Source organism: Capra hircus, chromosome 5 (assembly GCF_001704415.2).
Source record: "Capra hircus breed San Clemente chromosome 5, ASM170441v1, whole genome shotgun sequence".
Classification (NCBI taxonomy): Eukaryota; Metazoa; Chordata; class Mammalia; order Artiodactyla; family Bovidae; genus Capra; species Capra hircus.
The window spans coordinates 73,102,608-73,120,514 of NC_030812.1; the positions used below are offsets into that span (position 1 = coordinate 73,102,608).

At 46.4% G+C, this 17,907-nt stretch overlaps 1 protein-coding gene and 1 pseudogene across 1 annotated transcript; one reads left to right on the top strand and one right to left on the bottom strand.

The window, feature by feature from the left end:
* On the bottom strand, positions 1,006-5,920 carry LOC108636108 (apolipoprotein L2-like). The gene is made up of 3 exons (XM_018049050.1): positions 5,857-5,920; positions 5,503-5,623; positions 1,006-2,536 (listed from the first exon to the last, which is right to left on the bottom strand). Exons 1-3 carry the CDS (start codon positions 5,918-5,920, stop codon positions 1,585-1,587), a joined length of 1,137 nt encoding a protein of 378 aa, XP_017904539.1. The 3' UTR covers positions 1,006-1,584.
* Positions 6,040-7,007, top strand: LOC108636109 (annotated as a pseudogene).

Genomic DNA, 17,907 nt, shown 5'->3' on the forward strand with positions numbered 1-17,907 from the left:
ATCTCCATTGAGTCAGTGATGCCATCCAACCAGCTCATCCTCTGTGTATGCTAATCAAAACTACAACAAGTGATCACCCCTTAACAATCTGAAGGGCCATCAAGTAAAAGTCTACAATCAGTATTGGAGATGATGTGGAGAAAAGACAAGCCTCCTACACTGTTGCTGAGAATATAAATTGGTGTGGCCCTATGGAAAACAGTAAAGAAGTTCCTTAAAAACTAAAAATAGAGCTATCCTGTGATCCAGCGATCCCATTCAGGGCATACATTTGGAAAAGAAAAAGTTCCAATTCGAAAAGATACACGCACCCTATGTTCACAGCAGCACTATTCACAATAGCCAAAGCATGGAAGCAACCCAGATGCTGTCAGCAGATGCAGGGATAGAGACAATGTGGTTCATAGAGACGGTGGAATATCACTCAGCCATAAAAAGGATGGAAGAATGCCTTTTGTAGTGACATGCATGGATCTACAGGTGATCATACTCAGTGAAGTAAGTCTGGCAGAAAAGACAGGTGTGCAATATCACTTGCATGGGAATCTAAGAAGGAGTCTAGGTGGTTGCCTGGTGCTCTAGTGGCTAGAATTTGGTGGGTTTGCTGCTATGGCCACGTTTATCCCACGTCAGGGAGCTGAGATCCGACAAACTGCTAGGCATGGCCAAAAACAAAGAGCCAAATGAACTTATGAACAAACTAAAATATACTCATACTCATAGAAAACATAACTTGTTGTTACTAAAGAGAGAGGGGTAAACGAGGAGTATGGGATTAACAGATGCACACTACCATACATAAAATAGATTAAAAAACAAGGACTTTATGTATAACACAGGGAATAATAGTATCTTATAATAATCTGTAATGAAAAAATTAAAAAGAATATAGATATATACACAGATTATGTATAACTGAATCACTTCGATGTTCACCTGAACTAACAGAATATTGTAAATCAACTCTACTTCAATTAAAGAAGCAAGCAGACAAAAGAAGTCACAGCCTACTCAAGATAAAATGCTGGGTTCAAAGGCGAGTTGTTGGAGAAGTCGGGCTAGAGGCCACCACCAGGGGGAGACTCTTCTTGCTGGGGCATCAGACCCCGGGAAGGGCGAGGGAGAGTAGCCCCTGCTACTTCTCCTGGATCCCAACAGTCCTGCCTCTCTGACTATCTATCCCCCATTTTCAGCCGTTCCATATTTCTGTGTCTCGTTGCTAGTTCCCCTGCCTCTCCCGTTATTCTGCACCCAGTGTTGTCTTTAGTTCAAAGTAAGTGGTTTCTGAAGGGAAGGGAGTTAGGGGGAGAATGGATACATGTATGTGAATGGCTGCGTCCCTGCACTGTTCACCTGGAACTATCACAGTACTGTTAATCGACTATTCCCCAATACAAATAGAAAGTTCATAGTGTGAAAAAAATAAGAGGTTTCTCCCTTGCCCCCGCCCATTCTCCAGTCCCCCTTCCTCCCTTGATCCAGGCTCCTCTTCTCTCCCCATCTATCACCTACATTCACCCCTCCCCTCCTGTGCTCAGCTGCAGAAACGCCAGTTTCCTAACCCTCAGCTCCAACAAGTTTGTCTCACTCTCCTTTTTTCCCTGAGAATGTGTCTCCGCACCTGGACCCTGAATGTGTCCCTGGACCCTCACTCTCTGGGGGTGGTGGAGCGGGCTCCTCTTGCAGACGCCTGTAGATCTGGGTGAGCTCCTCCAGCTCCCTCTCCGGCTCCCTGGCATGCTGCCGCAGGGTTTCAGCCGATGCTGCCTTTGCACCATCGTGCAAGTGCATTGACTCCTTCAGTAGGAAGCCCACATCCACCAGGAGGGAGAGCCCTGCGGTGGCCGCCCCCGTGATCCGGGCTCCTTTGGTAACAGCCAAAGCCGTGCCTTTGAAACCTGCCTCTACCTGCTGGATGGCTGGGGCTGCGATTCTCCCAGGGCTCAGGTAGACGTTTGCACTGACTTCAGAGTCAGGGTTGGCTTCACCTGTCTCCATGGCATGTATATTTCTTTCAAGGTGTTTCTCGGCTTCTGCCAACTTCTCTGTTGTGGGAACAATTTGGGGGTTGCTCTTGAGTACCTCTAGGAGCACCTTCCACTTCTTGACACCAATTGACATCAATTGACTGGCTTTGTTTTCTGCTGATGACCTACTCACATGTTCCACGATGCTGGTGGACACAGCGGTCACAGCAGCCGCTGCTCCCAGCCCTATTCCAGTGGCTGAGAGTGCCACACTGGCCCCCGCTGTCACGGGTGCCAGAGCCAGGCCGAGGATGGTCAGGGCTCCAGATAAAGCGCCGGTGCTGCGGGTCACCACATTGGAGATGGTACAGTCCCTGTGGACTTTTCCAACATTGTCTGCAAGCTCCAGGAGCTTGTGTTTGAGCTCCACCAGCTGCTGTGTCACCTGAGGAAACTTCTTCAGAAACCTCTTCCTATCCAGCTGCTCTTCTGGGAGCATTTCTTGCTCCTTCCCAGCCAAGTCTCTTTCCAGTTCATTCAGATATTCGTGTAGAGCATTCACGTCTTCCCTGTAACAATGAAGGTCAGGGGGTTAGAAAGGCAGTTTCCTTGTCTGTAAAATAGGTTCAAAAATGTCTATTCTGCATAAATACAGAGATAGTACTCTAAATCAATTAGAAAAGAAATCTACAAAAGTAAAATTTCCTCTTTCAACATTAAACACAGGTTTTCTACCTTGTAGATGCTCCATATACTTCTTCAATCCTCTAACAGATAAACAAAAGTCGCCTTAGGATACTCGTAACTTAAGAGAGATATTTGATGGAATTCCCTGGTGGTCCAGAGGTTATGACTCTGCACTCCCACTGCCTCGGGCATGACTCAGTCCCTGGTCAGAGACCAAGGATCCCACAAGCCATGTGGCTCAGCCAAAAAAAAAAAAAACCAAAAAACCACATTTGGTAGGGATGTCTCAGAGGCAGGGCGTCACCAGCACTTTGAAAGAGTTGGTGAGTGGGAACTCCACAGAGAAACAAAGAGAAGAGTGATTAGAGCAGAAAGCCTGCATTCAAGGGCCTCGGTGTGTAGTGAGGGGTCAACCTGATCTTTGCCCTTGGCTACTGGGAAGTGATTCCTAAGCCCCTAGAATATTCTTGCTGATATGAGTGTCCTTGTCTGCCTGGGCCTTTTGGCCACTGTTCAGTCTGACAAGGAGACATGTGATGGGGCCTCTGGAGGAGCTGGACTCTAGGACATTAGTCTGACCTCAGGGAAGCGCTGGAGACCACAAGTCAGGATAAGTTTTTTTTATAGGTGAGTGTCCCTGGCAGGCAGTGTTCCGTGTTCCTTGCCATACACCGAGTTCCAGAACAGTAACGCATCCTGGAGACAATCGAAGCTTCGGGTGTGAAATCCGCCCAGACTCTGCTCTGTGACTGATGGAAACCCACAGGCTTCCTGTAATACACTGGGATCAGGATGGTTCTCAGTGAGTCCTGTCTGCTCTATAGAGAATTCTCAAACCTGAGGGTGGTTTTGGGGATCCCCTAAATTTGCCATTGGTTCAAATGAAAGCATAGTCCTGGGCACTGTGCCCTCACCCTTTGCAGATTGGCTGTCTCTGTGACTTAGAATTTGTAGAAAAAAAAAAAAAGCCCAAAGTCAGAACTAGAAGGCACCTTAATAGTCCTTTAGTCTGCCACCTGCTGTCTTCTAAGGCTTGTGTCCTTGGCCTTCCCAGCAGCAGGTCTTTGAGTCTGTCCACTGCCCCAGCTGCCTGGAGATCAGGAGATGTGTTGCTGGTTCCTCTTGGACTCTCCAGCTCACCTCACTGACTCCTGACCCACACTCAGCACCCCTGACCTCTAGGGTGTCGCACGTTAATTTGTGACAGCCTCATGAGCCTGCACCCCAAGGATGCATAGTCCATCAGGTTGAATTACTATTCCCACTGGACACATGCAGACCTGAAACTCTAACACTTAAGCCCAGGACCCAGGAGCTGGGCAGCGCTAGATCCAGGGTCTAGCCCTTGTGGAACTTTGTGGATCCTCTAAAGGTTCGAGACTTGAGGAAACACCCGTCTGAACGGCTGAGCCTGAAGAGACCAGCACTTGCACAGCAGGTGGAGGAAGTGTTTTCCTCTTGGGTGGGGAAGCGCGAAGCTCCTCAGAATCCCTCAAATGACACCAAATCGCAGCCACTCATTGTGACCCTGAAGGGCTCATTGAGCCACAAGGCCTTCCATGTCAGGGAGGCTCCATGGAGATTAGAAGAGGGTCCCAGATGGAGTGAGAACCCAGGTGCCAGGCAGGGTGTGGAGGACACGGTCACCCAGGGGCCTCTAGCCCAGCATGAGGGGATCCCATCAGGGAGGGAAGAAATGTCCCCCCTCCCACTCAGGGGAACCTCTGCTAGGGTCACAGCCCCTTCAGGACCGTGTCCTCGGGGCCCACTCTCTGCACTCTAGTCCCAGTCCTGCTGCCCAAGCCTGACTACTAGTCCTCCAACCTGGACCCTCTGCTCCACCCTGACCCTGGGTTTGACCCTGGTGCAGGCCTCCTTAAGCCTTTGGATGAGATGATTGCACTTGGTTCCCCACCTCTGACCCTGCAGTTCACTCTGAGGCCATCACCATAGTCCATCAGATTGAATTTACTATTCCCATTGAAGTGAAGTGAAGTGAAGTCACTCAGTCGTGTCCGACTCTTTGTGACCCGATGGACTGTAGCCCATCAGGCTACTTAGTCCATGGGATTTTCCAGGCATGAATACTGGAGTGGGTTGCCATTTCTTTCTCCAGGGGATCTTCCTGACCCAGGGATCGAACCCAGGTCTCCTGCATTGCAGGCAGACACTTTACCGTCTGAGCCACCAGGGAAGCCATGCAAATCTGAAGCTCTAACACATAAGCCCAGAGCCGAGGAGCCGGGCAGGGCTAGATCCAGGATCCTACCAGCTCCACCCAGTTCCTCTCCAGCCCCTCTGCTTTATGGGCCAGGAGGATCCTGCATCCGCCATCCCTAAGATGGGGACTAGAAAGCCTTTATCTAGGCAGAAGCCCGAGTAATACAAACAATGGCGTCAGGATTTCCTGACTTGCCCCAAAGGAAATTCTGCTTGGTTCTCATCACCAGAGAGAAAATTCTTCCCAACAAGCTTTTTAAATGTTAATATTGATTGAGTACCTACTCTACGTCAGTCATTATGGGAAGATCGTTGCATGCATGATCTCAGTATCCTCACAATAAAACTGAAGAGATGAGGAAGCTAAGGCAGAGAATAGCTTGGTAATTTGTCCAAGGTCACATAACCTGCCCCTTCCTTGCAGGTTTCATCTTTTCTCAATCTGAGGTTGTTCAATGCCAGCAAATGACATGGAGGAAACATTCCTCATGAGATGTTGAGAAGGAACATCCTCAACCACCACCACAGGGTCCTGCTTGGAGGAGGTGTGCCTGCTAGTAAAAATCTAGTCTGGTGCTACGGAGTGTGGGTAACCTTCCTGACACACCAATACAGCTGTACAGGTTACCTGGACAAAGCAGCATTAGCCTCAATTTTCTTCAGGAATTCAGTCAGCAGGAGAAGCAGTTCCTCTCTGCTCAGTATGTTCCAGAGACACTCAGCAACATCCTCAAAAAAGATCTCAATATCTAGATGAAAGGAAAGGGAATGAGGTTAGAAGAGTTTGTGAAGAGAAAAAGGGAAAGTGTTAGTCGCTGAGTCTTATTTGACTCTTTGTGACCCCGTGGGCTGTAGCCGGCTCCTCTGTTCATGGGGTTCTTCAAGCAAGGATACTGGAGTGAGTAGCCATTGCCTCCTCCAGGCGATCTTCCCAACCTAGGGATAAAATCCAGATCTCCCACATTGCTGGCAGATTCTTTACTGTCTGAGTCACTGGGAAAGCGCAGGAGATTTTGTGGTGGATCATAAATGGTATTGGGTAGCATTTTTTTTTTGACCCTGTGTAACCTGGGGGAGGGCTCACAGATGATGACAATCCACTCTAGAACAGGTATCTAGATCACCATGGCAACAGAAGTTGAAGAGACCTATTTGAGTTTTTTAATTTGGTGGACCCGAAGTGCTGAAACTCCAGTTGGATGTTGCTGTACCAATTCTGAAAGACCACCCGGTTCCAACAAAGTCCAAGCATGTGGTGTAAACCCAGTGGACGCATATATCCGCTCTGGCACTCACAGTATAAAACCACTTCTACCGTATACTCCTAGCTGAGATGTGGCTGGGATAGTAGAAGCTGCTGGAGAGATTGTATCTGCTTTCAAGAAAGGTGATATTCACTACCAGGACGGTCTCTGGGGGCTACACCGAGTTTGCTCTGGAAGCCCTTCACACTGTTTACACACTTCCCCAAAAAACTGGACTTTAAACAAGGAGCTGCCATCAGCATCTCGTGCTTTACTGCTTATCGAGCTCTGCTCCACAGTGTCCGTGTGAAAGCTGGAGGAAAGTGTTCTGGGGCAGGTGGAGGAGCTGGAAGAGCAGCATGCCACATGGTTAGAGCTTATTGCTTAAAGATTTTGGGCACAGCTACTACTGAGGAAGGACAAAAGATTGCTTTCCAAAATGAAGCCCACAAAGTGTTTAATCCCAAAGAAGCTAATAAAATTGATAAAACTAAGAAATCTTTTGGTGAAAAAAGAGTTGATGTGATTATTGAAATGTTTGCTAATGTCAAACTTAGCCAAGATTTAAATTTTTTGTCACATGGAGGACGAGTAATAGTTGTTGGCCGCAGAGGTCCTATTAAAATAAATCCACAGGATCCATGACAAAGGACTATAGCATAAGAGGAGTAGCTCTCCCTTCATCCTCCAAGGAGGAATTCCAGCAGTTTGCAGCAGCCCTCCAAACCGGAAAGAATTGGTTAGTTGAGACTAGTAATAGGTCCCCGGTATTCACTTGAGAAGGTGGCCCAGGGCTCGTGAAGATATCATTCACAGCAGTGGGGCCACAGGAAAAATGATTCTTCTCTTAAAATCATTAATCCCTTCCATTGATTTCCTGTGTAATTAAGAGGTTTCTTACCTTAGTTTTATGTACACTGCATTTGCTCTGCTTAGCAATCGTTTGATTCAGTGAGTTTCTTCCATTTAATAAAATATTTATCTTAGGATTCATAGGCGTTGGAGTGCAGTTTATTTTATAGCTGGGAATATTCTTATGCCTTCCACCTCTCATCAAGGAATAGTGGGAAATAGGATGTTAGTGGTCACTTGGCTTTGGAGGACATTACAGAAATTCCTAACCAATGCTTATCATGAATTCCATACCTCTGCCTAAAACATGCTAATTCAAAATAGGACTCTTGATTCCCAAGCCTACTTCTCTTTACAAAGGTTCTTTAGTCTCTGATTAGCCCAGAACTATACTGGACTCTGACGATTCTCTGAACTAAATGAGACCCCTTTTCTAAACTAATCTCATAAAGATTTACAGGTGTCTCAGAAGGGCAAGATAAACCATGTCCAGAGAAATCTGTTAGTTTTCCAATATTCCCCAGTATTTTATGCTATTCACTAGGTTAGTCACTGACTACCAATGATCCATGTACTCTCTGAGGACATCAGCCTTCTCTCTGGTGTAATATGATACTACGGTGTGTAGTTGGGCTTCCCAGGAGGCGCTGGTGGTACAGATTCTGCCTGCCAGCGCAGGAGATGTAGGAGATGTGGACTTGACCCCTGGGTCAGGAAGATCCCCTGGAGAAGGGCGTGGCAACCCACTCCAGTATTCATGCCTGGAGAATCCCAAGGACAGAGGGGCCTGGCGGGCTACATACAGTGCATAGGGCTGCAAAGAGTCGCACAGGACGAAGTGACTTAGCTGCATCAGGTGCATGGTTTCCACATATATATGCACTGATTGGTTCATCTTGTTTCTAGCCGACATGAAGGCTTTCAAGTTACAAATGGCACGTGCCACAGCCTTCTCCAACTATTACTTGGGGCCTCCTGGATCAAAGATCCTCAATATGAGGGTAAGCAGAACATGCTGCCTCAACAATTTAGGGTCTGTGTCCCTGGCCAGCTCAAAGCAGTCTGAACAGAATTGCCGCCTTTTTCCCTAGTAGCCATATTCTCCTAAATGAAAAGGGGGAAATAAAGGACTACAGTCAGGGAGGAAGGACAGGGGTCCCCACGTGGCAGGAGGAAATAAAACTGCTAGTGGCAGACGTTTCCCCCTTATCTACATGAGACTTAAAACGGCTCCTTGTAATCCTGTGTTGCCATGACGCTACATCTGGTGCCCCCTGAACTTAACTTTTTCTCAGACCTTGAGCTAACCAATGTGTATTTCTCATGGAAATGTTTTTCTTAAGCTGTGTTATTGAAACTATTCATTTGCTTAGGAAATCTGCCTTTCTTCAAGATTCATGTCAATTGTTTTATGGCCAGAGGTGAGTCCCCTTGTGCCATTCTATCTCAAAACTGCACGTTGTGGGAGAGGAGCCCGGTACAGCACTCTCTGTCTGAGGCATTTCTTTTATCCGATCAGCAGCTTGCTATCAGGTATATAATGCCTTGCTAAAAACTAGCAAGGGGGCACTCTCTCTGTCCCCTTCTGAAGTCCTTGTTAGAAGCTTTCTCTACCCCATTTACACTTTAATAAAAACTCTACTACAAAAGAGCTCTGAGTGATCCAGCCTTGTCTCTGGCTCCAGGTTGAAGTCTTCTCTTTGGAGGCCAAGGATACCAAATTCGCTCACAACTCATAGAAGTAACCTTTCAGAATTGTATCTATGTGTGACAGGGATCGTATATTTTTATTTAAATTAATAAACAAAGTTTATGCCTTAAGAATGATCTGCTTTTGTTATCATAATATGATAACTGAAACAACTTCTAGAGCAAAATTTTAAAAAAATGCTATTTAGTATAAATTGTTGAAATTCATCTTCCTGAGTAGTGATCACCTGGGCACTGTTGGTAGAGTCACGGGGGTTATGGATAGAACTGCTTTTCCCATCATCACCCTCCAATTTATATGTTGAAGCTTTAACCCCCAGTGACTGTATTTGAAGACTGGGCCTTTAAAGAGGCAATTGAGGTAAAATGAAGTCGTAAGTGTGAGCCCCTAATCCAATAAGAGTGTTGTCTTTATTAGAAAAGAAGACACCAGATTCTCTCTCTTCCTGCCCCCTCCTCCAGAGGAAAGGCCATGTGAAGACACAGTTAGAGGGCAGCTAAGAATTGCAAGCCAGGCGGAGAGGTCTCACCAGAAACCGCCACTACCTTGATGATCTTGGGCTTCCAACCCTCCAGAATCATTATCTAATCCTGGGATTTAGATGTCTTCAGGAATCTACAATTATAATTTTTAGAAAGAGAATGAGGGCTTTCTAGGGTGTTACAGTGGTAAAGAATTCGCCTGTCAATGCAGGAGACACAGGAGTCGTGGGTTTGATCCCCGGGTTGGGAAGATCACCTGGAATAGGAGATGGTAACCCACTCCCAGTATTCTTACCAGGAAAATCCCAAGAACAGAGGAGTCTGGTGGGCTATAGTCCCTGAGGTCGCAAAGAACTGAACACGACTGAACCAATGAGCCCGTGCGCACACTCACAGAGAAAGAATCCAGGCGTGTGTGATTTGTGAGTTCCTGCTGCCAGCAGAGACTGGCAGCACCCTGCACATGCGTGCTCCATGTTTTGGCAGTGAAACAAAAGAATATTCACATGAAATGGGATAAATAATATAATGAAAATAACTAACCTCGGATCAGTACAGGGCAAGATCACTGCTCAAATGAGTGACCAATATCCCTGTGTGATTTCAGGGATCTAGAGGTTACGGAACTGAAGGTAAGACATAGGCAACTAGGATATATATATATATATGGGGGGCTGGGACACGATGTAGGATGTGTCTCCTGGTACATGAACACACGGAGGCATTATTCTTATTTCACAGAAGAACGTGAGACTCAGACAGGAAAAGGGACAGCCCAAGGTCAGTGAGCAGAAAGCTCAGAGGTGGAACCCAAGGTCAAGTGTCAGACACTTCTTGGACATGACTTTGAATCCCCCTTAATTTAAACTCCTGTGATTTCTTCATTCTGCGACATAGGGATTTTTCCAACTAAATTTTGGTGGTGAGTATGCTGCAGCTGGAGAAGAGCATGGCAACCCACTCCAATATTCTTCCCTGGAGAATCCCATGGACAGAGGGACCCGGCTGGGCTGCAGTCCATGGGGGTTGCAAAGAGTCAAAACGATTGAGCAACTAAGCAGAGACTACAGCAGCACACTGCAGCATACACAGAAGTCGAAGTGCAGTGTTGTTCACATGAAACTTCTAGAACATGATAAACCAATGTTACTTAATTTTAAAAAAGGGTTTAAGACCACCCACCATTGAGTAAGACCACTATGTGAGAGGATCCTAATCGCAGACACTCAGAATGGGCAGGGGAGGGGATCAACCAGCTGAAGGAGAGGTGGAATCAGATGTGACCTTGTGAACAACCCTGTCACCCCTCCCCTCCAGGTGGGAGGTGGAAAGGTAGACTAGGGTTCAGTTCACTGTCCGCTGAGTCTTGCAGAGCGGCTGGGCAGGCGGCAGGGTGAGAGCTGAAGGAATGGTGTCTGTGGTGGTGCCCCAGGCTCTGGGAGCAGGAGGAGGCTCAGGCAAAGGGAGACGGCAGGAGGAGCTCCAGGGATGCTGGGGGACCCCCCTTGCTGCCCTGCCTGGCCTTGGGGACTCCCTCTGCTCTCCCCCTCCCCATGGGCTGTCCTGGCTTCATTTCTGAGTCACTTGCGCGAGGGCAGTGGGGGAGGAAGTGATCACCTTGAAAGTGGCTCCCCAAGGAGAGGACTGGGAAAGAGGATCTGTGGACACACCCTCATTGGGGGAATTATACGTGACCCCTCTGGGGAGCTCCAGGATACATATCCATCCCCTTCTTGGTTCTTGATTCCTCTGTATGTTAACTCTGCCTGGAGCCACCACCCTCAATTCTAGGTCACAAGTAGGAACTGCCCAGAGAAGAGGCAGCCGATTGCCTGGGGGGTAGATGTTAAAGCTCGTGGTGGCAGCAGCAAGGTTTCACAGATGTCCCTTCAGTTCTTTGTCTGAATCAGGCTTGAAGGAGGTCTGGCTTCACCCTTGGGGATGAGAAAATGGATGGTGGGCTCCATCACCAGTGAGCAGTGGCTGCAGAGAGCAGTGAGGGGCAATGTCTCTGGTGGGTTCCCCTGGGATGGCCACCAGTGCCACAAGGGACTTAACCCAGCATGGTTCTCTGTCTCCTGGGCTCTGCTGGCCACTGGTTAAGGAAAGTCACTCACCTCCCACCAGCTCCCTCCAAGTCAGAGTCCTGTTGGGGCATAAGGAGATGGTAATCAGAGAGGAGACAGCCATCTGTGAAGTCACAGGAGCAATACAATCAAGAACTGATAGAAAGGAATACTCTGGACATTCCATGAGGTTGGGGACATTTTCTTTATTCTTCGGTAATGACTAATACTGATCCAGAGTCTGTGACATGCAGGCTCCTGAAATTTACCAGAACTTCCGTTAGTCCAAGTTTTCATGCTGGTGCCAGAGCCTGGGCTTGAACTCAAGCCTTTCTCATCCAAATCCCAGGTTTGTGATGACTATGCTCTACTCCCTTTAAAGTGGGCTTCCCAGGTGACCCAGTGGTAAACAATCTGCCTGCCAGGCAGAAGATGCAAGAGACTCAGATTGGATACCCGAGTTGAGAAGTCAGATCCCCTGGAGGAGGAATTGGAACCCACTCCAGTATTCTTGCCTGGACAGAGGAGCCTGGTGGGGCTACAGTCCCCAGTTCACAAAAAGGGACTGAGCTTGCACTCCCTTTAATATAGAAAAATATCTGTTTGTGGATAGCTGTTAGTTGGCAAGTGACTCTTTTTATTCCCAAATGATAACTTCCTTCCTTTGCTTGAGCCTCTGCCTTGATAAAGTTCCTGCTTTATCAGGAACACAGCTCCCACAGCCCACACCCTCCTTGTTTCCGCAAGGGCCTTTATGCCACAAGGGCCTGGAGTCTGCCCAGCCCTGCCCTGGATGCTCTGAACCTGGATGGGGCCAAGTCCTCTCTACTGTCCTCTGCTGACTGTTGAACTTTAGCTTGTTTCTAATTGTTTATGTAAATAATAGTGTAAGCAACACTCTTCTTATATAAAACTTTGCTTGCATTCTTTTTTCTATGTCAGATCTTATTATCCCCAAATTAAGTGAAAGGGAATATACTTCCTCAAGGGCAATGAGGTCTTTGTTTCATCTACTCTGATCTCGAATTCTCTTCGGGCTCCTTTCTAGAAAGTTCCATGTGTGTTTCATTGGGAATGGGACTTAATCTTCACCACTCTCTTAGAGGTTTGTACCTTCATCTTGCTTGATGGAAGGAAAACCCAACTAGCTCCCAGGCCCCAGAGAGGGAAACGAGGCTCTCAAGGAAAAATGACCAAGATGGAGATGGGCGAGACAACAAAGGACCTAAACCAGAAAGAAACAGGAGTCAAGAAAGAATTAACAACCAAATGTGCTTAAACACAGACTCTCCAGTTAGCATTTCTAATGAGATAGCTACCAGTTAACTCCAACCTTTGTACTGTGTCTATGCTCCCGCAGTTCTCTTTAAGCTGTAATTCTGGAAGCTCTGGCGGCAGCACAAGACATAAATCTCCTAAGAGAGAGATACTATTAAACCTTTTTTGTGGTCATTTTCTCTACAATCAAATGGACAGTTCTTAAGCCCTGTTACCGATTTCGGTTTCCCTGGGGCTCAGTCAGGAAAGAATCCACCTGCAATGAGGGAGATGTGGGTTTGATCCCTGGGTTAGGAAAATCCCCTGGAGGAGGGCATGGTAACCCACTCCAGTATTCTGGCTTGGCAAACCCACACTGACAGAGGAGCCTGATCCGGCTGCAGTCCGTGGGGTCTCATAGGACCCTGTCTCTTCTCTGCTACTCCTCCTGTCCAGGACCAGGAGGGCACCCTCTGCCCTCCTGGATACAGCCTGGCTGAAATATGAGGTGTTCAGTTCAGTTCAGTTACTCAGTCGGGTCTGACTCTTTGCAATCCCATGAATCCCAGCACGCCAGACTTCCTTGTCCATCACCAACTCCCAGAGTTCACTCAAACTCATGTCCATTGAGTCGGTGATGCTATCCAGCCATCTCATCCTCAGTCGTCCCCTTCTCCTCCTGCCCTCAATCCCTCCCAGCATCAGAGTCTTTTCCAATGAGTCAGCTCTTCACATGAGGTGGCCAAAGTACTGGAGTTTCAGCTTTAGCATCAGTCCTTCCAAAGAAATCCCAGGGCTGATCTCCTTCAGAATGGACTGGTTGGATCTCCTTGCAGTCCAAGGGACTCTCAAGAGTCTTCTTCAATACCACAGTTCAAAAGCATCAATTCTTCGGTGCTCAGCTTTCTTCAGAGTCCAACTCTCACATCCTTACATGACCACTGGAAAAGCCATAGCCTTGACTAGACGGACCTTAGTCGGCAAAGTAATGTCTCTGCTTTTGCATATGCTATCTAGGTTGGTCATAATTTTCCTTCCAAGGAGTAAGCGTCTTTTAATTTCATGGCTGCAGTCACCATCTGCAGTGATTTTGGAGCCCCTCAAAATTAAGTCTGACACTGTTTCGCCATCTATTTCCCATGAAGTGATGGGACCAGATGCCATGTTCTCAGTTTTCTGAATGTTGAGCTTTAAGCCAACTTTTTCACTCTCCTCTTTCACTTTCATCAAGAGGCTTTTTAGTTCCTCTTCACTTTCTGCCATAAGGGTGGTGTCATCTGCATACCTGAGGTTATTGATATTTCTCCTAGAAATCTGATTCCAGCTTGTGCTTCCTCCAGCCCAGCAATTCTCATGATGTACTCTGCATATAAGTTCAATAAGCAGGGTGACAATATACAGCCTTGATGTACTCCTTTTCCTATTTGGAACCAGTCTGTTGTTCCATGTCCAGTTCTAACTGTTGTTTCCTGACCTGCATACAGATTTCTCAAGAGGCAGGTCAGGTGGTCTGGCATTCCCATCACTTTCAGAATTTTCCACAGTTTCTTGCGATCCACACAGTCAAAGGCTTTGGCTTAGTCAATAAAGCAGAAATAGATGTTTTTCTGGAACTCTCTTGCTTTTTCCATGATCCAGCAGATGTTGGCAATTTGATCTCTGGTTCCTCTGCCTTTTCTAAAACCAGCTTTAACATCAGGATGCTTTCTTATCTCTTCTTGCTATTCTTTGGAACTCTGCATTCAGATGCTTATATCTTTCCTTTTCTCCTTTGCTTTTTGCTTCTCTTCTTTTCACAGCTATTTGTAAGGCCTCCCAGACAGCCATTTTGCTTTTTTGGATTTCTTTTCCATGGGGAAGGTCTTGATCCCTGTCTCCTGTGCAATGGCACGAACCTCATACCATAGTTCATCAGGCACTCTATCTATCAGATCTAGGCCCTTAAATCTATTTCTCACTTCCACTGTATAATCATAAGGGATTTGATTTAGGTTATACATGAATGGTCTAGCAGTTTTCCCTACTTTCTTCAATTTAAGTCTGACTTTGGCAATAAGGAGTTCATTATCTGAGCCACAGTCAGCTCCTGGTCTTGTTTATGCTGACTGTACAGAGCATTGCCATCTTTGGCTGCAAAGAATAAAATCAATCTGATTTCGGTGTTGACCATCTGGTGATGTCCATGTGTAGAGTCTTCTCTTGTGTTGTTGGAAGAAGGTGTTTGCTATGACCAGTGCATTTTCTTGGCAAAACTCTATTAGTCTTTGCCCTGCTTCATTCTGCATTCCAAGACCAAATTTACCTGTTACTCCAGGTGTTTCTTGACTTCCTACTTTTGCATTCTAGTCCCCTATAATGAAAAGGACATCATTTTTGGGTGTGTTAGTTTTAAAAAGTCTTGTAGGTCTTCATAGAACCATTCAACTTCAGCTTCTTCAGCGTTACTGGTTGGGGCATAGACTTGGATTACCGTGATATTGAATGGTTTGCCTTGGAGACGGACAGAGATCATTCTGTCATTTTTGAGACTGCATCCAAGTACTGCATTTCGGACTCTTTTGTTGACTATGATGGCTACTCCATTTCTTCTGAGGGATTCCTGCCCGCAGTAGTAGATATAATGGTCATCTGAGTTAAATTCACCCATTCCAGTCCATTTTAGTTCGCTGATTCCTAGAATGTCGATGTTCACACTTGCCATCTCTTGTTTGACCACTTCCAATTTGCCTTGAATCATGGACCTGAGATTCCAGGTTCCTATGCAGTATTGCTCTTTACAGCATCAGACCTTGCTTCTTTCACCAGTCACATCCACAGCTGGGTATTGTTTTTGCTTTGGCCGCATCCCTTCATTCTTTCTGGAGTTATTTCTCCACTGATCTCCAGTAGCATATTGGGCACCTAATGACCTGGGGAGTTCCTCTTTTGGTATCCTATCATTTTGCCTTTTCATACTACTGTTCATGGGGTTCTCAAGGCAAGAATACTGAAGTGGTTTGCCATTCCCCTCTCCAGTGGACCGCATTCTGTCAGACCTCTCCACCATGACCCATCCATCTTGGGTTGCCCACGGGCATGGCTTAGTTTCACTGAGTTTAGACAAGGCTGTGGTCTTAGTGTGATTAGATTGACTAGTTTTCTGTGAGTATGGTTTCAGTATGTCTGCCCTCTGATGCCCTCTTGCAACACCTACCATCTTACTTGGGTTTCTCTTACCTTGGGCCTGGGGTATCTCTTCACGGCTGCTCCAGCAAAGTGCAGCCGCTGCTCCTTACCTTGGTTGAGGGGTATCTCCTCACCACCGCCCTTCCTGACCTTCAACGTGGGATGTCTCCTCTAGGCCCTCCTGCACCCACGCCAGCCCAGGTATGACCTAAATCAAATCCTTTATGACTATACAGAGGAAGTGAGAAATAGATTTAAGGGACTAGATCTGATAGATAGAGTGCCTGATGAACTATGGATGGAGGTTTGTGACATTGTACAGGAGGCAGGGATCAAGACCTTCCCCATGGAAAAGAAATGCAAAAGAGCAAAATGGCTGTCTTAGGAGGCCTTACAAATAGCTGTGAAAAGAAGAGAAGCAAAAAGCAAAGAGAAAAGGAAAGATATAAGGGTTTGAATGCAGAGTCCCAAAGAATAAAAAGGAGAGATAAGAAAGTCTTCCTCAGCGATCAATGCAAAGAAATAGAGGAAAACAACAGAATGGGAAAGACAAGAGATCTCTTCAGGTAAATTAGAGATACCAAGGGAACATTTCATGCAAAGATGGGCTCGATAAAGGACAGAAATGGTATAGACTTAACAGAAGCAGAAGATATTAAGACGAGGTGGCAAGAATACACAGAACTGTACACAAAAGAGCTTCACAACCCAAATAATCAGGATGGTGTGATCACTCACCTACAGCCAGACATCCTGGAATGTGAAGTCAAGAGGGCCTTGGAAAGCACCACTACGAACAAAGCTAGTGGAGGTGATGGCATTCCAGTGGAGCTATTTCAAATCCTGAATGATGATGCTGTGAAAGTGATGCACTCAATATGCCAGCACATTTGGAAAACTCATCAGTGGGCACAGGACTGGAAAAGGTCAGTTTTCATCCCAGTTCCAAAGAAAGGCAATGCCAAAGAATGCTCAAACTATCGCACAATTGCACTCATCTCACATGCTAGTAAAGTAATGTTCAAAATTCTCGAAGCCATGCTTCAGCACATTTGGAAAACTCATCAGTGGGCACAGGACTGGAAAAGGTCAGTTTTCATCCCAGTTCCAAAGAAAGGCAATGGCCAAAGAATGCTCAAACTATCGCCACAATTGCACTCATCTCACATGCTAGTAAAGTAATGTTCAAAATTTCGAAGCCATGCTTCAGCAATACGTGCACCGCGAACATCCTGATGTTCAAGCTGGTTTTAGAAAAGGCAGAGGAACCAGAGATCAAATTGCAACATCTGCTGGATCATGGAAAAAGCAAGAGAGTTCCAGAAACACATCTATTTCTGCTTTATTGACTAAGCCAAAGCCTTTGACTGTGTGGATCGCAAGAAACTGTGGAAAATTCTGAAAGTGATGGGAATGCCAGACCACCTGACCTGCCTCTTGAGAAATCCGTATGCAGGTCAGGAAGCAACAGTTAGAACTGGACATGGAACAACAGACTGGTTCCAAATAGGAAAAGGAGTACATCAAGGCTGTATATTGTCACCTGCTTATTAACTTATATGCAGAGTACATCATGAGAATTGCTGGGCTGGAGGAAGCACAAGCTGGAATCAAGATTTCTGGGAGAAATATCAATAACCTCAGGTATGCAGATGACAACCCTTATGGCAGAAAGTGAAGAGGAACTAAAAAGCCTCTTGATGAAAGTGAAAGAGGAGAGTGAAAAAATTGGCTTAAAGCTCAACATTCAGAAAACGAGAACATGGCATCTGTCCCATCACTTCATGGGAAATAGATGGCAGAAACAGTGGCTGACATTTTTTTGGGCTCCAAAATCACTGCAGATGGTGACTGCAGCCATGAAATTAAAAGACGCTTACTCCTTGGAAGGAAAGTTATGATGAACCTAGATAGCATATTCAAAAGCAGAAGTCATTACTTTGCCGACTAAGGGTCCGTCTAGTCAAGGCTATGGCTTTTCCAGTAGTCATGTATGGATGTGAGAGTTGGACTGTGAAGAAGGCTGAGCACTGAAGAACTGATGACTTTTGAACTGTGGTGTTGGAGAAGACTCTTGAGAGTCCCTTGGACTGCAAGGGAGATCCAACCAGTCCATTTTAAGGAGATCATCCCTGGGATTTCTTTGGAGGAATGATGCTGAAGCTGAAACTCCAGTACTTTGGCCACCTCATGTGAAGAGTTGACTCATTGGCAAAAAGAGTCTTGATGCTGGGAGGGACCTGGAGGCAGGGGGAG

Excerpts from the sequence above, each read along its gene's own strand:
- LOC108636108 (XM_018049050.1), bottom strand. The coding sequence starts at position 5,920 with ATGCTACCCAATACCATTTATGATCCACCACAAAATCTCCTGCGCTTT. Across the intron at positions 5,624-5,856 it reads CTTTCCCAGTGACTCAGACA|ATATTGAGATCTTTTTTGAG; the intron begins GTAAAGAATCTG and ends CCTTTCATCTAG. Across the intron at positions 2,537-5,502 it reads GCTAATGCTGCTTTGTCCAG|GGAAGACGTGAATGCTCTAC; the intron begins GTAACCTGTACA and ends TCATTGTTACAG.